General features: G+C 39.8%; 1 protein-coding gene across 5 annotated transcripts in view; it reads left to right on the top strand.

The window, feature by feature from the left end:
• The window catches only part of POU6F2 (POU class 6 homeobox 2), a 715,277-nt gene that overhangs the window by 200,916 nt on the left and 488,931 nt on the right, over nucleotides 1-25,430 (top strand). For 3 of the 5 annotated variants that reach the window (XM_056520455.1, XM_056520451.1, XM_056520454.1), the window contains exon 2: nucleotides 11,869-12,040. In XM_056520455.1, coding sequence (XP_056376430.1) covers nucleotides 11,869-12,040 — 172 coding nt within the window. Of the gene's footprint in view, nucleotides 1-10,560; nucleotides 10,713-11,494; nucleotides 11,562-11,868; nucleotides 12,041-25,430 lie in introns of those variants that run through there. The other 2 variants (XM_056520456.1, XM_056520452.1) reach the window with 2 other exon arrangements.

Below are 25,430 nucleotides of genomic sequence, written 5' to 3'. Positions count from 1 at the left end.
TATGAGGGGTTGTTTTTTGCAGAACAAGTGGTCATTTTTAATGCCCCCGTTATGGGTTTTATATTATTGGTTAATTTTTGTTAACTCTTATTTTGTGGGGGAAATAGAAAAATGCTACATTGTCATTCCTTTTTGTATTTTAAATTTACACTATTTACCACATGGTAAAAATAATATTATCATTTTTTTTTTCTTTTTACATATTTACTGCTTTGGCACAATAGAAACATTTAACCCCTTGACAACACATGGTGTACATATACAATGTGGTCACGGCTGGGGCTTATCGCTAATGCCAGACATCAGTAAGATTGCAAATGCTAGGCATTAACCATTCAGATGCCCCAATCAGAGTTGATTGTGGAATTTAGAAGGTTTATAAAATGATTTCTGCTTAACCCAGGGTATTAATTGGGAGCTATGTTACATGATCACCATATCCGAATAGACAGCTGGAGGGTCCCTGTCTGCCTCCGTGCTGTCGAGTCGGTACACAGGATATACAGACAGCTTAGGCAGTCTGTACAAAAAGAGAGCCAATAACACTGATCAGTACTATGCTATGACAAAGCATTGAACAGTGTTTGCAAATGAATGACTGCATGTAATAGTTCCTTATGGGGACTACAAAATAGTGAAAAAAAAGTATTAAATATGAATAAGCCCCTCCCCTAATAAATGTCAGCCCCCCCCCCTCCTTAAACCATTGTTCAAATCAAATAATGTTAACAGAAATAAACATTAACATATTTGGTACCGCTGCAGACGGTGAATGGCATAAACATACAAAAATACCAATGTCCAGATTTGCTGATTTTTGTTCACTTCAAATGCCAGAAAAAAAAAGCTATCAGAAAGTTACATCTAAACGAAAATTATCCTAATGAAAACTACAGATCGCGGCATAACAAACGAGCTCTCTTGCTGCCCCAAGAAGAATAAAAATAAAAAAAAAGTAGTAAAGTAAAACAAAAATCAATACATGTCGCAATAATATTGACCTACAAAATAAAGGTAACATGTCATTTTAACGGTAAAGTGCATGTAGAAACAAAACACCAAGAAAATAGTAAAATTCCAAAAGGGGTACTCTGCCCTTAGACATCTTTGGATAGGGGATAAGATGTCTAGGGGCAAAGCACCCCTTTAAGGACAATGAACATAAACATACATCCTGGTGTGCCAATTCTTAACACAAGGACATACATTTATGTCCTTTACATGAAGCAAGCACAGGAGCTGCATCTAGTGCCTGACAGGTCCCGGATTAAATCAGTAGCCAGAAACTAGCCTGTAATGGCGGACCTTAGCTATCACACTGATGCCCACCATTAACCCTTCAGATGCCATGATCAATACTGATCACGGCATCTGCGGCATTATCGGGGCTTGGGGGGGACTCATCGGGCTACCAGCAGCATAATCATGTGAGTTCAATGAGTCATAATGGCTGCTGGAGGTCCCCTTTCATGCCTCCCCGTGGCTCTGACGATGTGCTCCTCTGGTCTGCCTTCTACAGGTCACATCACAATAAATGAGCCCTCCTACATCTCAGTATTTGGAAAAATAAGAGAGCTATAGGGGTCAATATAGAGCAATTTTAAACATACTTGTTTTGTTAAAAAAAAGTTTGAGTAGTACAATAATAGTAAATCATGTAAAAATTGGTACCATTTTAATCGAATTGACCCAAAGAATAAAGAAAACATGTCATTTTTACCATAAAGTGCAATAAGTAGAAACTGAACCCTCCAAAAGGTGCTAAATTAATTAGTGGCGCCACATTCATTTTCCTCCTAATGGCGCTTTGTTAGGGCACTTTTTTTATTGGGAAAACTTGTAGTTTATATTGGTACCATTTTGGAATACCTATGACTTCATGATTGTTTTCTTTTCAGCAATCATTGCAATTTTTATTTACAACTTTTAACATTCAGAATAAATAAGAACCTTTTTTTTGTTTCGTCATTATGGAAATGGCGATACCAAATATGAGGGGGGGGGGGTTGTTTTGTTTAAATATAACTTCATTTTCTTGAGGGGAGGAGGGATTTTTTTAAATTACATTTTATTTTATTTACATTTTATGTGCGTTTATTTTTTTTTTTACTTTTTACTAGTTCCACAAGGGGACTTTGACAGCCATCAGTGTATTATGCTTTTCACCACAACGACTTTACAAGGCCCCTAGCTGCCATGGAAAGCCATTGGCACTGGTTATCATGTTGCCAGGAGCCAATAGGGTGGACAGCACACAGAGACTCCTCAAAAGGGGTAAGGGGTTAATCTACCAGAAGCAAAGGTTTTTCCACTTCTTTAAGTTTCCACTTTTTTGAGTGTTTTCAGTGGGAAAAACGCCACGGACAGAAGTTAGCAGGGAGTCAATGGGGAAACGTAAAATGCCAAACCCACTTTGCGTTTTTAGCGTTTTTCCCCTGACCCCAGTGTTTTGCTTAGATCAATTTTTACAAATCGCAGCATGCTGAGACTTTGGCGTTTTTTCAGCAAAAACGCCATAGTTTCAGCATTCTTTGAGAGAAGGAGTGATGCATAGCATCCCTACTTCCCTCCGCAGCTATGCAGCATTTGGAAAATGTCCCTGCACAGATTGGGACTTCAGCTGTGCTGCGGCTACAGAGCCGGGAGAACAGCTGATGTTGAGCAGTAGATATACGTGGTATATCTACTGCCCAGCAAAAACTTACAGTGAGCCTGCAATGTGTATACAGTATACACATTGCTGACTCACTTAACCCCTTGCTGAGCTGTGCGCTATGCACCAGACCAGCAAGGAAAGAGTTAACTTACACTGCTGGACAGTGTAGGTTAACCCTTTGTGTGGTATACAATATATACAGCTATCTATAGATAGCTGTATATAGTGTATACAGATGAGGATGTCCACTTACCTCCCTCGCTCCTGTCCTGGGTCTGTGTAGCTCCGCCCCCTAATTATGTCATTAGGGGGCGGAACTACAGACGGGAGGCAGAGTGGTAAGTGTAAGGCTCTGTTCACATTGTACGTTTTGTATAATGTGAACAGACCCTTTTAGCAGTGTCTTCCCAGACAGAGAGACAGCTGTTGCTAAACTACAACTCTCAGGATGTCCAGACAGCCAAAGGCTGTCAGGGCATGCTAGGAGTTGTAAATTTTCAACAATTGGAGGCTTTCTGTTTGGGAAGACATTACATTATGGGAGCTCTCCCCATTGGAGAGCGCCAAAAATGTCCTAACCCATTTTTTGTGTTTTTTTTCTTCTTGTTTCAGATCTGTGTATGCAGAGGATTATGACTCATTCGGTGGACTATGGCGATGAGCAGGATTTTTTTTCTATAAAATGGCTAACAAGGGCTTTTTAAATAAAAAATGTTTTCCAATGTGTGGTGATTTAAAAAAAAAAAAAACATGCTGGCATTATTTAGGCTGGTGAGGGCCAGTAACAATGGTCCTCAACCACCCTTGTAATGTCAGGCTGTTGCTGCTTGGTTGGTATCTGGCTGAGAATAAAAATATGGGGAACCCTATGCATTTTTTTTAATTATTTATGTATCCTGTTACCGGCTAGACCAAAGAGCTCCATTTTTGATGCTCCGGGCCTGTTGGTACCGGCTCTTCCCAGTATCCCTGTGGCAGTGGGTACCAGGGTTATAATTGGGGGTTAGTGCTAGCTGTTTTTGGGGCTAACGCTAAGCCCCGGCTTAGTAATGGATTCTGTCAATAAGACGGCTTCCACTACTAAGCCTAAAAATTCTATAAAAAAAAAAACATGACACATTGGCAGAAATAAATATTTTAAAAAAGACTCCCCCACAGTCCTCATTGGCCATTTTATTAAAAAATTTAAAAAAAATCCAGTTTTGTGGTGTAGTCCACCGAATCTGCCGTTATCCTCTGCATACACGGATCTGAAATGAGAAGAAAAAGAAAAAACACAAAAAATGGGGTAGGACATTTTTGGCGCTCTCCGCTGGGAAGAGTGCCCATAATGCAATGCCTTCCAAAACAGAGAGCCTCCAATTGTTGCAAAACTACAACTTCCAGCCTTTGGCTGTCTGGGCATGCTGAGAGTTATAGTTTAGCAACAGCTGGAGTATCCCTGTCTGTGAATATACTGCCAGAATGGTCTGTTCACATTATAGAAAACATGTGAACAGAGCCTCACACTTACCACTCTGCCTCCCGCCTGTAGCTCTGCCCCCTAATTATGTCATCACTAGGGGGCAGAGCTACACTGACCTGGCCGAGACAGGAGTGAAGGAGATAAGTGGACCTCGTGTTCTGTATACACTATATACAGCTATCTATAGATAGCTGTATATACTGTATATTGCCCAAAGGGGCTATAGGAGCAGGGAGTCCTGTCAGTATAGTGACAGGATTCCCAGCTCCTGTACAGTATATACAGGTACACTATGCACCCCTGTATACTATACAGCCGGCAGAGGTGAGTATAATGCTATACATCACTTCTCACCTCCTTACACTCTGTGGACCGGGCGCACAGCATCCGACCCACAGAGTGGTTCCCTGAAGACAGTGAAAAAACTGCCACAGAGTACAAAATTGGCTGTTTCCACACAGAAAAAACACCAGAAAAACTGCCAAAATGCAGGAAAAAGCTGTGGCAGTTTTCCTGACATTTTTTGCTGGCGTATTTATAAGTGTAAAAAAGTGGAAACTTAACATTACTTCAGGAACCCAGCAAATATACTGCAATCCCTGCACAAGAAAGCCTTATTCTAGCCCTGCTGTAAAAACAGGACGGGCTTAAATAAGTACCCTTAATGACTAGGGTACGCGAATATCAGCACAATATTTAGAATATAGTGATACAAATTCATAATGACGAATATCAGTTTTTTTTCTTTTTGCGAATATGCGAATAAATGTGAATATTGGCACTTCCAGTGAGAGGACACTGATCCCTCCCTTCTTTTAAATAAAAGATATAATTGCGCATGCGAACATAGTGAATATGCAAATTTTGCGAATATAGGACGAATATTCGTCCATATATTTGTGAAATATCTAGAATTTGAATATGACCTATGCCGCTCATCACTATTAATGACCACCCTAAAACAGGCATATCAGTGGTCATTAAGAGGTTAATATAAAGTTATATGATAAATAATATATACTATAGAATAAATAAATCCGAAAATCCTTCCTTTAGAATTGAAGTTCTCTCTTTTTGTTGTCAAATATTTATCCTAGTAAAAAGGATTTAAAAAGAAATGAACACACGAGAGCCTTGAATTCCCAGGTCTTACTACAACTTTTTGTGTTGATTTTTTCCCCCCACTTAGTTTAATGAGGAAAATGTGTCCAGTAGACTGCAGTTTACAAAAGAAGCAACACAGTTTGCTGTTAGGCACATAAATGTTAGGCTCAGGCCCATAAATTGGGGTTGTGGCTTAGCTAGTGCTAAACACAGGAGAGAGAAGAATCCTGGGGTGTGTACCTGCCTGTCTGTCTTCTCCAGAGAATCCGTGCTGTGTCTGAAAGGTTAATTGAGGCTCCCCCCACCTGTGACTACCCATAAAGTTCTGGGTAGCTGTCCCTTAGTGTTCATACTACTATATGTAAAGCTCTTTAATGCAATATCTGCTCCCCACTGCCTTTTGTTTGACATCATCAGCAGTTCAGTGCTTAGTGTAACATGTACTTTGCTGTGCTGCTGCTGTTTCTTTCATTTATGCTCACATAGAACCTTGCAAATTCAGGGCATCCATCAACCTTTTCCCTCCACATGCCATCCATAGAAGTGTACTGTACATCATCCCCTAGCACAGTGCATGCCTGTTCAGTTAAGTGCACTTTTACCTGCACTATGTCATGGCATAGCAGTAATGAGTAGGTGTTGTATTGTACTGTGATTGGCCAGAAAACTAAGGAAAAGTAAGTGCCTGTGTGGGTTTTTACTGGCAAACAGCCTAGCTTTGGTCCTATCGCCTGACATGGCGAAAATGAGACATAGCTGTAAACCAGGGGTCTCAAACTCAAATTATCTGGGGGCCACTGGAGGTAGCGGCTGGGTGATGCCGGGCCACATGCGCCCCTCACATATAATGCCCCCATCATGCGCCCCTAACATATAATGCCCCCATCATGCACTCCTCATCATCCACCAGCAACACCCCACACCAGCAATAGTACCCCCATCATCCACCAGCAACACCCCCCACGAGCAGTAGCACCCTCATCATCCACCCCCCACCAGCATTAGCACCCCCATCATCGACCAGCAACACCCCCATCCCCCAAACCAGGAAGGTTTATAAAAACACTTTAACCTGTGAAACACTGTGGCAAGCAACCGCATTGGAAAACCATGGCAAGTTTATTGGCTACATGCCACACTACTGCTAACTGCAATTACAGCCTCAGGGATTACCTGGTGTACAAACAGCATCTCTCACAGAACATGCATCACTAAGAGACTAGGTCTAGAGAGAAGTTTAAAATAAAACAGATTTCTTTTACTTGTGGTTTCTTTTTTTTTGTACAGTAGTTTATAACAATTCTTTCCATGAAGAGCTTCTTATGGACTTGTGATTATGTGGTAGCCTGGGGTTGTAGGGTATATGGGGTGTAGCTGTGCGGTAACTAAAGGGTGTCTGGTTAACCCTTTCTATTTGTGACGCCAGGGTGAGGGCTCCTCTGTAATACTTGTCCTACTGCCACCCATCCCAAGAGCGGTAGAGAGGTATTAACCCCTAAAGGACCGGGGGGTTTTCCGTTTTTGCATTTTCGTTTTTTGCTCCTTGCCTTTAAAAAATCATAACTCTTTCAATTTTGCACCTAAAAATCCATATGATGGCTTATTTTTTGCGCCACCAATTCTACTTTGTAATGACGTCAGTCATTTTGCCCAAAAATCTACGGTGAAACAGAAAAAAAAATCATTGTGCGACAAAATTGAAAAAAAACCACAGTTTTGTACATTTTGGGGGCTTCCGTTTCTACGTAGTACATTTTTCGGTAAAAATGACACCTTATCTTTATTCTATAGGTCCATAAGATTAAAATGATACCCTACTTATATAGGTTTGATTTTGTCGGACTTCTGGAAAAAATCATAACTACATGCAGGAAAATTAATACGTTTAAAATTGTCATCTTCTGACCCCTATAACTTTTTTATTTTTCCGTGTATGGGGCAGTAAGAGGGCTCACTTTTTGCGCCGTGATCTGAAGTTTTTAACGGTACCATTTTTGCATTGATAGGACTTATTGATCGCTATTTTGGACTTTGGAATTTTTTTGCGCGCACGCCATTGACCGAGCGGTTTAATTAATGATATATTTTATAATTCGGACATTTCCGCACACGGTAATACCATATATGTTTATTTTTATTTTTATTTACACTGTGTTTTTTTTTTATTGGAAAAGGGGGGTCATTCAAACTTTTAATAGGGGAGGAGTTAAATGATCTTTATTCCCTTTTTTTTCACTTTTTTTTTTGCAATGTTATAGGTCCCATAGGGACCTATAACACTGCACACACTGATCTTCATCATTGATCACTGGTTTCTCATAAGAAACCAGTGATCAACGATTCTGCCGCATGACTGCTCATGCCTGGATCTCAGGCACTGAGCAGTCATTCGGCGATCGGACAGCGAGGGGGCAGGTAGGGGCCCTCCCGCTGTCCTGTCAACTGTTTGGGATGCCGCGATTAGCCCCGGCTATCCCGAACAGCCCGACTGAGCTAGCCGGCAACTTTCGCTTTTAGCCGCGGCCGCGGATAAAGGGTTAATAGCGCGCGGCGCCATGATCGGCGCTGCGCGCTATTAAAGGCGGGTCCCGGCTTCACTATGACGCCAGGCCCGCTGTGATATGACTGTGTAACCCCGCGTTATATCAGGAGAGCAGGACCAAGGACGTACCGGTACGTCCTTGGTCCTTAAGGGGTTAACTAAGTGAATGTCCACAACCGGAGAGTTTGCTGAAAACTGTTGAAACTTTTACTGAAGATTTTATGCAGGCTTTATAACAGGAACAGTCTCTTTACAGGCAAAGTCTCTTAGATATTGACAGTGGTTGGGACCTGTTGGGAGACTGATATGCGCTGTTCCACTGGATTTAGGGGATTTAGTTTTGGTCCAATAGTCGCGCTAGCTTTAGCTGGGATTTAGTTTAGGAGTCACGGTTTGATTCACGCTGAGGCCGGCAAGCTTCAGGCCTAGGGTTGTCTTTGCAAGTTACGCAGATCTCAGATTCACGCTGAGGCCGGCAGGCTTCAGGCCTAGGGTTGTCTTTGCAAGTTACGCAGATCTCAACTCTGCGATGATCCGGAACCCAAGAGAGCGATCATTGGCTGCAGCTCCCTTATATTGGCAGGGGCTGGCCTTTAGCTCATTGGTTCAAAACTTCTGTCAATCATCTGTACAAAGGATCATCGTCTGACACGTCACCACACCATGTGACCTCTGAAAGGTCCTATAGCATAACTCAAAGGATTTAACATAGTCACATGACCGAACATCCTGCGATACTATAAAGGTAATTATATTAATATACATTATTAAATATATACACATAAACACTATAAAATTAGAGAAGGAGGAGGCGACTAGGGGCTGTCTCACCTGTAGGACCCTACGTGAACATAGTAACTCTGACTTTGGGGACCACCATACAAGGTACGGTATGCAATACGGTACCAGGACACCACAATTACACACAGCAGCCAATCAGACTAAACAGAGCTGCAGTGTAAAGCAAGAGGGAGAGACAGGGCAGCAGCCTGAACCTATAGTGATGCAGGTGGGTGTTTGCTGACTATCTCGGATTTCAGATAGCCCCTTGTAATTACATGAAGCAAAGCTATGAGGCAGGAAGCAATGCAAACGATAAATATCTAGTCAATATTATCTATAGTCAGTGACCTTAACATTAATATATTAAAAATGTTGCACTCTAAAGATATTAAGAGAGCTATTTATCTTTTTAACCATACCCAGATCTTTTCATTAGTTTTCTTTTTGTTTTATTATACAAATGATGCAATAACGCCGACCGTGGTCCTAAGTCGCTCCATTACTGTATTTCTTCTTTATAGAGACATACATGGTCAGATCCTCTTTCCTTTGTCCCTGAGGATTGCTCATGAAGAGCCAGGAGCTGAATTAACCTATGAATTAAGCCTCAGGATCACGTTATGTATTTTCTCATTTCCAGCTCAGTAATATACAGTATAGGCAAGTGTCTTTTCTGCCTGACATCTCCCAATCATGAAAGCCTTAGTCTTCTGTACATTTGTGTAAGGACCTATCTTAAATTGGTCTCCAGAGGCTTTAGCTAGCCCGGTGCGTTATTGTATCCTCTTTATTATCTACTGACCCCTTTGATCTTCTACCAAAAACAAATTTTTTAAGACCCACTTTGTGGCTTGTGTAGACCCTTGGTACAGGTTATACGCTGCCACCCTTCCTTGCACAGGAGTGTTTTATTTAGTAATTAACAGTGTATAGGGAAGAGGACCTGTCATGTTGGTTCTTAAGCTGGAGGATGTGATGAAAGATGATATCAGCGATCCCATCCTTTTCACTTGTTTAGGATTGTCAGGATGAGAAATGTCAGCATTATGAAAGCTCAGCTCTGCTCTTGATATGATAAAACCTTTCAAAACCCAGCTCCTACCTATCCTCGTTCTCCTTCTCCCTTCAGCCTCCCTCCCCCCTTTTTATTTTCCTTTCTCTCCGCACCAGCTTCTTTCTTTCTTTTTTTTATTTATCTTGTTTTATTAGATGGCAGAAATATAATTCTTTTCTTTCTTCCTATTATAAGCCACCATTTTTGTTTTATTATATGTTTCACAACCCCTAATGCTCCGCTGAAAATTACCTTGTTAAATGACAGTGTTTCAAAGCCATGAATCCTTTCCACCATCCCCTTTGAGGTTTGAAACAGTCAACAGACTGTAAAGAATAAATAATAAAAAAGTATTGATTATTTTGATGACTGTGAGATTCAATTAAGTATTAATTTTGCCCTCCAGTGGACCTATCAAGGTATTCAAACGGTAGGATTCGACTCAGCTAAATGCATGCTGAGTGCTCTAGCCTTAAATAGGGAGAAAATGTGTTTACCTACAGTATTTCGAGAGGAGTGCACTGATGCACAGACTCCAATATTTAAGTGCTGTGCAAATTAAGCCTCGGTGACAGTGACATTGTTTGCAGCAATATGAGTATTGACTAAAGAAGTGCATTTGATGACAGCTTAAACTATTTGTATTGATTAACATTTTCATAGATTATCATGTGTCATATCAAATTCAGTTTTCAGACATGAATACATTAAAGAACCCACAGGCACGCATCGACCAATGTGATGATGGGGTATTAGGAGCATCCTAGCCCACCTCCTAGCACGCTGGTCACCTGTTCTCTACATTAGAGTCATTTAGGCATGAACTTAGCAATAAATAGCTGACAGATAACACCACAGGGTCATTTGTATCTTCTTCCCTATTTGGGTATTTTATTAGTATCTTGATATCCGCCACAACAATAACAAAAAAATAAATAAATTGTAGAACTATGCACAGGGAATAGAGAAATTGTGGAAGAGCCTATGACCCCACCATGGCCTCTGACTGAGATGACGAGAACAGATCCAATCGCTAGCAAGTACTTTTTATTTCTACCTTTTGGGGCCTTAATGCTGCAGGAGAAATAAGAACGTTTGCAATTGTTTTGTAAGTACTGATCCTTTTTATTTTATTGCTATGCTTTTAAGTATTTAGACAAATGGATAACATGATATGATAATATATTGAATTTATGCCTGCCTTTTGTTGAGTTTTTGCAGTTGTTTTGGAGCTGGAGGAAACTGGATTATGTGCAGATAGGGAGCACCTTAATTGTCCTGAAATAAAAATGACTAGTATGTCCTTGCACTTGAACTTTCCAGACTAGAAGGAACTGTATTTGCTGTATTTGCTGCCTGCTTGTTTGCCCATTTCAAAGCATAATCAGAGTTTTAATTGTAAGATCTCTTTGTAGCTTTGCTTGCCATACGTGTGTGTTGTGAAGGTGCAAACACTGCCATTGTGAACTCTGTATGTAGCACAATACTCCTCTGACCCTTCAGTGGGGAGCTGACCCTTTCAATAGGCTGCTGTCCATTTCAGTAGGCTGCACTGCTTTCAATAGACTGCTGTCCCTTTCAGCACTAAATGGGAGCAGACAAATAAAGATAAAGTTTACGATTATTCACACCCGTCATCAGCATTCCCCAAAACGTTCAGGATCTCCCTTGCTAGAATGGAATAGATGTGATTATTTTGGACTCATGTCTCATAATGCGTGCTTGTCAATGTTAATGCCAGGTTAATCACCTTGTAATGAGACGACGTCTGCATAATTCTGAGGCAGGGTAGGGGGGCAGAGAGAAGGACAGGAGGGAGGCAGGTACTTTGTCAATATGTATAATTAGGCTGTGGTGCAATATGTGAGGGGATCTCTTCCTACAGCCAGGGGTGCCTTGTTGCAGTACAGCCAACGGAGGAGCCGACCCAGCATATCATGCATTTACAAAGATGATTGTAAGCATGCTTTCAAAGAAGTTCGCTCTCCCAAAAGCATTCTGAATCTTTCACATGATAGTTGAGCTTTAATAGGGTGGAGTGTAATGGAAAACTCATTGGATCTGTAATAGCTCTTCACTTGACTGCAGCCAGCAATAACAACAGGAGCAGCTGGGGAGATAAGAGAGACGGTGTGTGTGTATGTGTGTATGTGTGTGTAAAGGAGAGCTGGAGAGGGGGAAGGTGTTGGAGTGAGTGTACTAACACCGTAGCATCCACTTTAGTTCCTTATTTCGCTCACTCTTTATTTCCCCCCCATCACTAGGATCCAATGATAGCCGGAAAAGTCAGTAAGCCCTTGCTGCTGCTGCGGAGTGAGATGAATGCAGAGTCGAGAGGTGAAGACAAGGCAGCTACTTCAGACAGTGAGCTGAACGAGCCCCTGCTTGCTCCTGTGGAATCAAATGATGGTGAGGACACTCCCAGCAAGCTCTTCGGTAAGTCTGTCTAGGTATTTAATTTCACTTGTACCATGCTGTCCACGACACCGCTGGCCCCTTTTTATTATTGTGTAGTCTTATTTGCTTTTTTGTCTGTTATATTTAGTTCACGTCCTTCTGCATATGTTAAAACAGTGTGTCAGCCTAAAGGGTTAGCATTGTGGTCATATGTGAACTAAGACAGGCTTGTCTCTAGTTAACACGTTGTAGGCTAGTGTGGCCTTCGGTGCATTAATATAAATCTTGCAGTCAACATAAGGCTTTATTTTACTACTCTAAATATTTGTTTATATATATATATTTTTAATTTTTAATTTTTTTAAAATTTGAACTTATGTGTACCGCATTGTCAGGCCAGGTGTCAGACGATGCTTGTATTCTTGAGTTCTGCTATACGGAAGTATGGATTTTGCTTGCAAGTTTGCAAGAGACAAAAGTGCAACGGCCTAAATAGTGAATGATAAGGGTACGATTGGTGAAAGCCCCCCATTGTAATGATTTGCTTGTAAATAAGCATGTAATGCTGCTACTGCAGGCAGCATAATAGAGCAGTGTGCTGTGCTTTCCACTTTTTCACAGGCGTTTGTCATTCAAATGGATAGCATAGTGGACGTCCACTCTAGCACCTGTGATCTCCAATTACAAAGAGGAGCAAAGGCTAGGGTGAATGATATCGCTCACACAATATATATCAGGCTTCAAGGTCTCATTTTCAGGTTGAGATGAGGTAATCAAGAAGCATTTTCTGTTCATTTATTTCTGCTCTGGATTGATTTTTTTTTTTTTTTTTTAAGTTAAAGCAAAAAACCTTCAGCAGATTTAAAAAAAATATTATTTAGGCCTTAAAACAGATCATCAGAACAAAACTAAAAAGGTCACTTTATCTAAATGGCATTTGTTTGTAATGATAAAAATCAAGTGAGAGATAATATAATACTATATAGTTTTTGTTTGTATGTTAAAAAAATATACCTCCAAAAAGTAATAATACAATTTAAAAAAAATTACATATCATCCTATGTATGATAAACTTTCTTTTTCTTTCAAAATGGTGAAAGAAAAACGTAAGTATCATGTGTGCAAAACATTAGCATACACAGTCTTTATATAGCAAATAGATATGTAACATTTTACTTTGAACTTGACACAAATTTTGTATTTGTAATGCTATTATAGGTAGGCTAGCAACAAGAAATTCTTATTTTAGAAAAGATCTATCCTGGGCTCTCTTTGATATTTTCATTTCTATGTGTAAATGTTTTATTTTAGTAAGTTATAGTATTATAGTCATTCTCTCTTACTGTCCCTATAAGAAAACTCATTTCCCTTATTAAAGTACTTCACATTGTATATATATGAACTACTATACTTTAGTCTGATACAGTTTGTTTTAGTTGTATTATTACTTTTTTAGATACTTTTACGTGTATCAGTAATCAGTTCTTTATGTGAGTAAAGTAAGGTACGTACATGTGGTTTTAGGGAATAAGAATATAGTTATTTGTATATGTACACATGTGTATGTAAGATGCATAACTATTTACAATGGCGAGTGGATGACTTTCCACCATTGAATTAGATTATTTAGTTGGCTTACTTTTATTACAATAAACAGGTTTGCAATGTACAATATAAAATCAGTGTGATGAAATATATCTTATAAAACTGGAATGAACACAACAAGTAGTTTACTACATGACAGCTGGAAAAGGTAAATTGCAGCTGTCCAAATGGCGGATCTACCGTACACATCTTCTAGTATATTTTATGTTTTTTACTTAAAGACTCCAACCCTGAAGTTTAGGTATGTGTATCTGTGTGGATAGGTAGATAGATAGATAGAAGAATAGATAGATGCAATAAAGGGAAGTATTACTTTTCAATGCCTTAACTAGAACATATATAATCATATCACCCCCATTGTAATTTTTTCTTTTTTTTATAAATATTTTAGTGTTTATTGGTGTCCATGTCCTGTATACACTGTGCTGATCAGGATGAGTGCTGGGTGGACAGTGATGATAGCTGAGTGCACGCTCCAGCATATGTTCATATTATCCCATCATACTATTGTTCCTGCTGCTGTTTTCCATCAATTCTGTAACTATGTAAACTTAAAAATACAACTCAATGGACAATATCTATTTACAATGTTTAAGATTTTTAATATGATTAATATTTAATATGAGTTTAGTGACCATCCGTACATGTGGCTGTGAAGTGGTTTGGGCGCAGCCACTTGTAGGATAACTTTTTAGGGCTCCATGGATGGATCACCCATTCACGGTTAATACTTAGGATGTTTTGGATTTCTATACCACTTAGTTACAACAAGCTTGATATCTGAAACATATTCCTGAGTTTTGAAGACAATCTTTGCATATGTCACAAATGGTGAAGTAACCATTTGACATGTAAAATATTTGGGAAAGTTACTTGATGAACACAACTGAGGTGTTCCCAAGGTGTATTACAGTAGATTGTGGCATTTTTGTATGTACAATATTTGTCAACAAATAGACCTGGAGATGTGTTGAATATGATTGTTATTCACATACAGGCGGCTGTGTTTAATATAGCTCACTATAGTCGCTAATGCAGGGGTTCCAAAAATCCTTCTTACCTCCAGGTATCTAAATCCAACAGCTTAGAAAGAGCACAAAGTCCTGATGCAGTTTATGAAGATATGATATTTTAACTCATTTTAACTCAGCATTTACAGTATTACTGCCTCTCTCTGTCCATGTGCACAGAGTATTTAAGTTTGGATAAAGTTAGGAAACTTATAACGTGTATGGAGTTCTTGCCAGGCCTTACTGTGATAACATCCATAACAGAACTATAGTAATATATAAAGTTGTGTCCAATCACATAAGTGGGCAGTGCATTCACCTCAAAGAGGTTACCCTCCACCCATACATGTGGTTCCAAACTAAAAGCTTAAGCTAATGTAAGGGACTGAGTTTCCACATGATGTTAAAAAAGTGTTATTTATTAAAATGAGGCAACCTGCAAAGTGCAAAAACAATTCAAATGTATAATCATTTTATGTATGCAGAAGCCAAAATTAGATTGCTATGGTTTTATCTGCATTTGCTGAGTGCACCCTTTTCCTGACTATAAAAGCGACACAATGAAAACCTTTATTTTTTGGGATTATTTTTGTTCTTCTTAGATAGCTGAAGACTGACTAAGAAATGTGAATGTGGAGTAGCATTTATTCTAATAGCAATAAACAATTTGTGTGATATGTTAAGGTATTAGCTCATGTGATGTACTGATGATAAGATAACCTCTTATTAGGAATGTACCTGTTTTCTTGCTGTCAGAGAACGTAGAGTAGAGCAATACTTATCATTGCTTTCTTGTAGCTCTGAGGCCATAAGTTCAACCTAGGCAACGTCTCCATAGAGTTTATATGTCTGTACATTTGTCATGTCTGCATGGGTTTCCTCCTACAGTACTCAAATGCACTACTAGAGTACTATGCAGAGAACGATCAAATGGGTCATAACCTATGTGAGTGTGTAAATCTGTACTAGGGAAATTAGATTGTAAGCTCCCTGGGGCATCGAAAAATGTAACTGCAGGATTGTGTTCCAGATCATACAATATCTATAAGTAAAGAATAATATTATAATAACACAGAACAGTCTACAATTCCTTCTCTGGATCTCACTTTATAATAACAGTGTGGAATTAACTGTTTCAATGCTCCTTCTAGTCATGTAAAAGCAATTCCATTCTGCTTGTTCATGACAATTCCAGTGTATGATGCCTCGGTCTTGATAGAACTATGTATTGAAAGTTGCAATAGCAGGAGGAAAAGAATACAGATACACATATGCATGGTATACAGCTATCTTGGATTTATACACTGTTAAACTGGACGTTGCATTACCAACAGTTTTTGTTCATGTCTACATGTGTATATATATATATATATATATATATATATATATATATATATATATATAATGTATCTCCGACAAATTCTTACAGACACACACCCCTGTACAGGAGAAGCACACATCTATCTAACATATATACACACATTATATATATATATATATATATATATATATATATATATATATATGTATATATATATATATATATATATATATATATATATATATATATATATACACATATATATATATCTATGTAAAAGTAGAAGTACCAACACAGGTGCATGCATATACATGTACAGTATATACACACATAAATAAACCATAAATATAGTTTAAGTACACATCAATAGAAATATTCATAAATAAAACATATAAAACATGTTTGCAGTATAGAAATACATCCAAGCATCTAATCAAACACATTTATGTGTGTGCATACACACAGACACACACATGCTGTAGAACAGTATAAGCAAATTCCAAAAAACATGAATGCATGTACAGTATACGTACACACCTGTATACAGTACATGTAGAAACATACATATATACATGTAGTATAAGAAAATAAGTGAGATACTTAAAAATAATATACACAGACACACACATATTCATTTATATCAATAAATATTTACAGTAAACATATATATATATATATATATATATATATATATATATATATATACAGTTTAAGTGTTTCCACTGTCTGCCCATCCTTAATAGCTATATATTATGTGCCATTTCTGTGTTTTGATAGCGCTATTCAACAGATATTACATTTTGATTTGTTAGCCATGACAAAGGTTATTGTACATTTTATGGGTTTGCACAAATTATGTGCAAAATACGGTCTGAAGCAAGGTAATGTGCAGGTTGTGGCCACAATGGCTATTTTGAGCTACTAATGGCACATTTGGACATAATAATACATAAACTGCCCCTGAAAGTAAAATCTGTGCACAGCATGGGGCCAGGACATGCTGGAGAACAGACAGTTTGGAAGAAACCCTTGCTGTAGATGTACACAGGAGTAAAGGAAAAAGAAGCACCTAAGCATATCTTATGACCTGGCACCTTATCTTAGCAGGGTAAGTAACATTTATTTTATTCCCATCTAGATACAGTACACTACAAAATAGTAAATGTGTGATATCGCTGTGTTGTACACAGTTGTGATGTTAACAGTGTGAATGTTTTCTGGCTGTTATGTGTTTTTTTAGTGTTCTTTAGGTTAAATAAAATCCAGACTAGGCAATACTCTGAGTTTGCTGTTTGTTTAAAATACTACAGACTGGGACTAGGGTCAAAAAGCTAAAAAAAAAAAAAAAATCCCATTCCCTTCACCCCTATATTTGCCACTACTCCACATGCCACAGCCACTCCAGGGCTCTCTCCCAGAAATTTTGCGACAACATCCCATACATAGACTTAGATTTATCAATCTGCCTAAAACCCAATCTGCCTAAAAACTGCCTGGTTTTACCCACAGCATCCAATCACAGCTCAGCTTTCATATCCTAATGAGCTCTGGTAAAATGAAATCTTAGCTGTGATTGGTTGTTATAGGCAAAACAGTTTGGGTTTTGGGCAAATTGATTCTGCTCAAATTTTTCCACTGATTTATTAAACATGACTGTGCATGCCAAAAAATCATGTCAAGGTACAAGGTAACACACACTTGTTAAAATGGCAATTAAAGGTAATTTTCCGCACCTGTGGCTTTTTACAATGTAATTAGTGTTGATTTATAAATATGAAATGTATTTATTAGCTCTCATGATGCACTGAGAAGGCTACTGAGCCATGGGGAGCAGAAAATTGTCAAAAGACCTGCGTAACTAGGAAATTGAACTTTATAAAGATGGAAAAGGATATAAAAAGATGTCCAAAGCCTTGGAAATGCCACTCAGTACTGCTCAGTCACTTGTAAAGAAGTGGAAAATTTGAGGGTCTTTTGATACCAAACCAAGATTACGTAGACCAAGAAAGATTTCAGCCACAACTCCTAGAAGTAAAACACACAGGTACCCTCAGGAGAAATACAGACTGCTCTGGAAAAAGACAATGGGGGAGATTTATCAAAATCTGTCCAGAGGAAAAGTTGCTGAGTTGCCCATAGCAACCAATCAGATCGCTTCTTTCATTGTTCATAGGCCTCTTTAAAAATGAAAGAAGCAATCTGATTGGTTGCAACTTTGCCACTGGACAGGTTTCGATAAATCTCCTCAAAAGTGATTGTTTCAAGGAATGACAATACTTAAACAAAAGTGAGATACATGGACAAGTTGCTAGAAGGAAGCCTTTATTGTGCCAATGCCTCATAAAAGCCTAGTTACACTATGCCCGACATTACCTTAACATGCCTCACAGCTTCTGGCACACTGTAATTTGAAGTGACAAGACTAAAATAGAGCTTTTTGGTCAAAACCATAAGTGCCATGTTTGGAGATGGGTCAACAAGGCTGACAGCGAAACAAATACTGTCCCCACTGTAAAGCATGGTAGTGGCTCACTGATGTTTTGGGGGACGGGGGAGCTCTAGAGGCAAAGGAAATATTGTGAAAATTGATGGCAAGTTGAATGCATCATGTTATTAAAAATATTGGCAGACAATTTGCATTCTTCTGTATGAAAGCTGTGCGTGGTATGCTGTTGGACTTTTGAGCACAACAATGATCCTAAACCCAAGGCCATGTTGATCTTCCAGTGGTTACAGCCGAAAAAGGTGTAGGTTCTTGAGTGGCCATCACAGTTCCCTGATCATTATCATGGAGTCACTTTGGGGAGATCTCAGACGTGCAGATCATGCAAAGGGGCCGACGACAGTTGGCCCATTTCTTGCAGTTATACCACCTGCAAGAAATAGACAACTAAAACAAAGTTTGCAGCTATCATTGATGAATAAGAGGGCAATACATAGTATTAAGATCTATGGGGATGCAGACAAGATCATTTTTGCCCTGTATCCAGTTTTGTGACCGGACCTAAAACCGTAGTATGGTCCAGTCACAAAACTGGATACAGCCTCCCCTTGTTTCCAATAGGATTCTGCTGTACTGTACACTACAAAATGTATGCGATGGAATTTACAATGTGGACCCAGATTCCAACGAAAGAATGAAATTGTTCATTCTTTTGCGGAATCTACCTGGAAAAGCCCATTTGTGAATGGGATTTTGAATTGCAGGAGTTAATTTCCGCAGCAAAGTCTGTGCATAATTAACCCCAATTCTAGGCGGTGTGGATTTGCTGGGGAAATTCATATATGTACTGTGTTCAGGGGGTGTTCCCTGCTTAGACATTTATGACATATCTATGGTCATTAGAGAGAGCCACACAAGTCCAGTCACCTCTTTATTTGCCCAGGTGAAATGTAGGTGAGGGGGCCACTCATTCTGGAGATGGTGCTGGTCTAAGCGATAAAACCAGAACTATGGATCTGGTGTGAACGCGTAAGATAGCAATGTCACTTTAATTTGGATATTTCTGACTTTACATTTAAAGTGAATTTAAAGCTTTGTATCAATTACTAGGATTGTTATAAGATAGAGAAGGCATGAGAAATAGCATATGTGCGCTAAGAATCCTATATCCTTAGTTGGGTAAGTGGACGACAGATTTAAAAGCTCTGGATGCACTAATATGGCTCTCAATAATAGTCATTTCTTAGCTACTTTCTATGGCAAAAATAGAAGAAAGCACTTACGCATCTATGACAGATATATTGTATACAGTGACTGAACACAATGATACAGGAGAGCAGTGAATTTTTACTGCTTCAGTGGAGAGGTACTTTAAATGTTTTGACGGGTGAGAAACTGTTATACGTCTGTTTTAAATATATTTAAAAGGATGTTTCGTGAGGACAACCCTAGTTTTATTAGGGTATATGAACATCACACAATATCCTCCCTTCCCTGTTACAACCAGGACAAATAGCAGCTCTGGACCCAACCTGTCTAGTCATCTAAATAGCCACCATGTAATGCTCTGTTTCCCCTACAGTGGGTGCTGTGGGGAATATCTGGCTACATACAGCTTCCTCTGGTGACAACTAGTGTTAGGAAAGCCGGACCTATTGATCTTAGCTTATTCTACACCAGCTGTCTTCTTTTTTTTAAACTTAAGTTACCAGCTGTCTTCTTGATGCAACCTATTAATAGCCTATTTTTATATTTATTTATGACATATTTATGTCAGATTTATGGCAAAAAATTTGTTTAATCTTGACCCGGAGCAAAGACTACCCCATGTTTGGTCTGTAGGACTTGTACACAGGCACATAGCTTTGCATAAATAAGGGTGCTTTCACACCACATTTTGTACTTACGGTTCCCGAATACGGCTGGGAGGGGGGGGGGGGGGCTTAATCGCAGCACCCGTACTGAGCCGTATTCGGGAACCGTATTTAATGCATGTCTATGAGCCGACCGGAGTGAACCGCAGTCTCCGGTCGGCTGCGTTTTCGGCCCTATGTGGTTTCCCGACCGTAGGCAAAAACGCGGTTGACCACTTTTATGCCTGCGGTTGGGAAACCGCATACGGCCGAAAACGAAGCCGATCGGAGGCTGCGGTTCACTCCGGTCGGCTCATAGACATGCATCAAATACAGTTCCCGAATACGGCTGAGTGCGGGCACCGCGATTAAGCCCCGCCCCCCTCCTCCCAGCCATATTCGGGAACCGTAAGTACAAAACGTGGTATGAAAGCACCCTAACTGGTATTCAGAGCCGATAAATATGTAGCAATACTCTGTAGGCACTTTCTTGTCCTGACTCCTGACCATTACATGTTTTTTGCAATACAGTGATCCCTCAACTTACAATGGCCTCAACATACAATAGTTTCAGCATACAATGGTCTTTTCTGGACCATTGTAAGTTGAAACCAGACTCAACATACAATGCTATGGAATCTGCTATGGAAATATGTCAATGGCTGGAAGATCCGACCAATCAGAATGGGCATTCAATGGTAAAACCCTGTATTACTGAAGAACATGCACTGACTGGTGTCTGGTAGCGCCCCCCTACAGTACAGGGAGGTACTACGTGTTCTGTACTACTTTTAACCTATGCCAAGGTTAGATGCTCCTTTTAAACCAAGTAAGGGCGGCTCCATTTTACTTTTTTTAGGACATTGCGTGTACTGCACAGGACCCTGAAGAAGCTTCTGTTCTCTGCATAGACCAGTGTTTCCCAACGAGGGTGCCTCCAGCTGTTGCAAAACTACAACTCCCAGCATGCCCGGACAGCCTTCGGCTGTCCGGGCATGATGGGAGTTGTAGTTTTGCAAAAGCTGGAGCCACCATGGTTGGGAAACACTGAATTAGACAGTGATTTACAGCTCCCAGCAGATCTTTCTTACTTTTATATGTAAGGAATTGATCTATAGATATTAGTTATCTACTTAATTTTGTTCAATCCTCACTTTTTCCTATTTCGGATGACATTTTGGTTGCTTCAGAACCAATTACCAGGTTCCCATAGAGTTCTGGTCTCAACATACAATGGTCGTCCAGGAACCGATTCATATTGTAACTTGAGGGACCACTGTATTGCCATTTCTTCAGCTTAGATAGATCCACAAAACCCTATTACAGATATCTCCTTGTTGCAGTGTAACTGTTATACCTTTCAAGAATTGCATTTTGCGTCTTAGCCTTTTGTTCCGATTTGATATTTTATGTTTATAGGGGAAACATTAACTATGTGCTTAGTATTCTCCTTTTCATTTTTCCTGCCGTTTGCATATAAATGATATTGCATGCATGAATTTTATACACGGTTATAAACAGTGCATATGATCCTAAACAAATCCCGGCATTCCTGTGGACGCCCATGAACGGGTAGATTGCTAGTCTATTATACACACCATTTACCATTTCATTACATGTGATCCTGCCTTAAAACCCTGCGCTGTTTACCATTCATGTTTCTATCCAAATATGTAATCTCTTGCTGAGCTACTGGCAGTCTCATTCATTCGGCCTTATTGATTTTCAACATCAGCGGCAGCGCTCTGACTGGAAGGAATCAGCACTTATGAATGTCATTTTTTTCTTCATGTGCCCTAAGTTTCCTTTTTTCTTTATGCTGCATCTCGGAGATCTGCTTGAAACATGACTCGAGTGGATTCTTATAATAAAATCAAATCATGGCGATACTTCTCTGGAAATGATAGGCGGGCAGATTTGTGCTTGTTTGCAGCCTCAATCTGTACCCATAGGTTCAAGTGAGATGGAACAGAGAAAAATAGCTTCATGCCTGTATGTTATTTAGGTTAAATCTTTAGGGGGGACGGTCAGTTGAGTTATTTGCAGTTTGGATCTGTCTATGATTGTACCATCATTTACCAATATGGTGATTATTTTTTTTTTCTATCGACTTCTGTTCACGAAATGTCAATTTTGGACTTGACAGGGTTGTATCTTACCCCCTGCTGGCACATTTTCATGGGTAAAGTAAAGACCGCAATTACATATTTTTATGACATACGTGTTGTGACTATGTTATCAGATTGCTCATGTGAGTAGTCAGACCCAGCTGCTGCTATGAAACCTGTAGAGATGGTAACCATTTCCACCTAATCTTCTCTCCTAATAGGCTATGTCCACACATCATTTTTAAGGCTCATTTTGATGTCTGATGTCAAAAATGTCTGACATTTTTTCAGCCTTCCTTTTACATGTTTTTTGGCCTGTTGTGTGAAACATTTTTGGCTGCTTTTTAGATGCTTTTTGAGCTAGACCAAAAGCTAAAGCCGAGAAAAACTGCAGTTTTTGAGATGTTTACGTTCCAAAATACATTGCAAATTATGTGGCAAGATATGTGCCAAAATACAGAGATACATTATGTAAGCACTAATACCGTATTTTTCGCCCTATAGGACGCACAGGCATATAAGACGCACCCTATTTTAAAGGTGCAAAATCTAGAAAAAAAAAGATTCTGAACCCAACAGTGCAGTGAACTTCAACCTGCGGACCTCCAGATGTTGCAAAACTACAACTCCCAGCATGCCCGGATAGCCGTTGGCTGTCCGGGCATGCTGGGAGTTGTAGTTTTGCAACATCTGGAGGTCAGCAGGTTGAAGACCACTGGTAGGAGGTAATACTCACGTGTCCCTGCCGCTCCGGACCTGTCACCGCTCGTCACCGCTGCCCTGGATGTCGCTCCATCACTGTCGCCGCGTCACCATGGTGTCCCCGATGCTCCGGACGTCTTCTTCCCCGGGATCCACGCTCTCGGTCGCCGTCATCACGTCACTACGCACGCCGCTCCTATTGGATGACGGGACGGCGTGCGTGACGACGTGATGACGTCGAAGGAGAGCGCCGGCCAAGCAGGGGATCCCAGCCCGGAGCAGACACCAAGGAGGCAGGTAAGGTCACTCCCGGTGTCCTGTAAGCTGCTCGGGATGCCACGATTTCACCGCGGCGGTCCCAAACAGCCCGACTGAGCAGCCGGGTTAGTGTCAATTTCGCTTCAGACGCAGTGGTCACCTTTGATCGCCGCGTCTGAAGGGTTAATACAGGGCGTCACCGCGATCGGTGTTGTCCTGTATTAGCCGCGGGTCCCGGCCGTCGATGGCCGCCGGGACCGACCCGATAGGTGTGTATTAGCCATATAAGACGCACCAACTTCCCCCCCCCCCCCAGTTTTGGGGAAGAAAAAGTGCGTCTTATGCGGGGAAAAATACGGTATATGGCCCTAAATAGGTCACCTGCACTTAGTTTCTATGGGAGTAACAATAACATCTGTAAAATTAAATTGTGTTGGAACAAAAAACTATTTCTCCATTGAATTTAACATAAATTAATCAAAGGGAAAAAAACGATCTTTTTGGGGACTTTTTAAGATGTTTTACAAGTGTTACATCCTCAAAAAATGGGTCAAAAACTACATATGAACTTACTGCTGATCGCCCCATCCACTGTGCTCGTTTACAGATTTAAAGTAAAAAGCATTTTTTTTTCCCACAGAGACAGCACCACTTTTGTGGATGGACTGTATTGGTATTGCAGCTTGACCCAATTCAAGTGAATGTCATATTAGACTAAGAGAGGCACTTTTATTGTGGATAAAACAGACCTTTCCCTCTGCTCTCATACAGTGTGCCTCCAAGCATGCTTTAAACTAAGTATAAATATATAGTCCGTTCTTCATGGACCATGTCAACCATCACCCTGTTTGTATACAGTAAATAAAGTCAAAGTGATTCAGATATTGTTTTATATTTCTAAGAAACAGTACATTTTTATATTATATTCTAGGTATTTGTAAGTATAAAATCATTAGTTTTTATGAGATGACGGAATTGTTTCTTAGTAACTGTAGATGAGAAAATCTTTTGAATTAGTATTTCTATTTATTCTTGCTCACTTGGGGAGGGCATTTTGGTGTCTCTGCTGGAACCATAAATGAAATATTCGTAAGCCTTTAGAATAAGTACTGGTAAGCATGTGGTCACCATGGAGCGTGTCATGAATTAGGACCCATGGATACATAGCAATGTTGTTCCCTGTAATTTCCTGGTGATTTATCTTGATCTCTACTTCACTCTTCATCTCAGGTAAAAATTGTTGTTACGCGATAATCTCCCCAACATAAGTCATGTCCTATTATTCGACTCCCTCATTTACTTTACCATTATCCTCTCAATGCCGGTACAATACATAAGATCAGGTATTGCAAATGATCTTGTCTCCATTCTTAGAACTATCAGCCGTGATAGTTACTTCCCTTCTTACCATTATTATACAGCACTGGCAGCTGGAACTTAATGACCAGTGCCGTACATGTGCCAGTGCAATAACCCAGGGGGTGTACGATCAGTAAAAAATGCAATGCAGGCCATTAGAAAGGGTTTGCCCCCAAAGAAATAAGATGACTGCCTGGCCATCTTCCACCGGTTTGAGCCCAGTAGAGATGGTCAGGCACTGAAAAACAGACAAGTTGGATGTGCTACGCACATTGTCTCCCATTGTCCCATTGTCTCCCATTGTCAAGTACAAAGCATATGAAGAGAAGTGTGTTGTCTTATCCCCACGATTATCATGCAGGGCACTGGCAATAATCTTTTATCCCAAACAGCCCGAAGAAGGCCCCAGACCTGCTGTGAGATGATGCATGTTCGGCAAGTTATGTATTGGGATACATATGTTTTCCAATATATTAAATTAAAAATAACCCAGAGGGTTTAAAATTACATGTATTTAGACACCAGAAAACGTAAACCTTGGTGAAACTATTTTCAAATTAGTTTGTCTCATCGTCTGGCACAACTGCGCTAACTGAGGTGCAAATCTACACAAGTCCTCAGTTGGCTTAGAAACTGACTGTGGACAGCATTATTAAAAAGTCGCACAAAAAGTTGATCAGATGAATTACCATGCAGAGTGGAGTACTGAAGAAAGAAATGTAATCAGCTCCATATTTGTCACATGCCCTGCGCCATGTAATAAATTTGTG

This window comes from Hyla sarda, chromosome 5, assembly GCF_029499605.1.
Source record: "Hyla sarda isolate aHylSar1 chromosome 5, aHylSar1.hap1, whole genome shotgun sequence".
Classification (NCBI taxonomy): domain Eukaryota; kingdom Metazoa; phylum Chordata; class Amphibia; order Anura; family Hylidae; genus Hyla; species Hyla sarda.
Note: the sequence above shows the minus strand (reverse complement) of the source record. Positions and strands in the feature narration are given on the sequence as shown.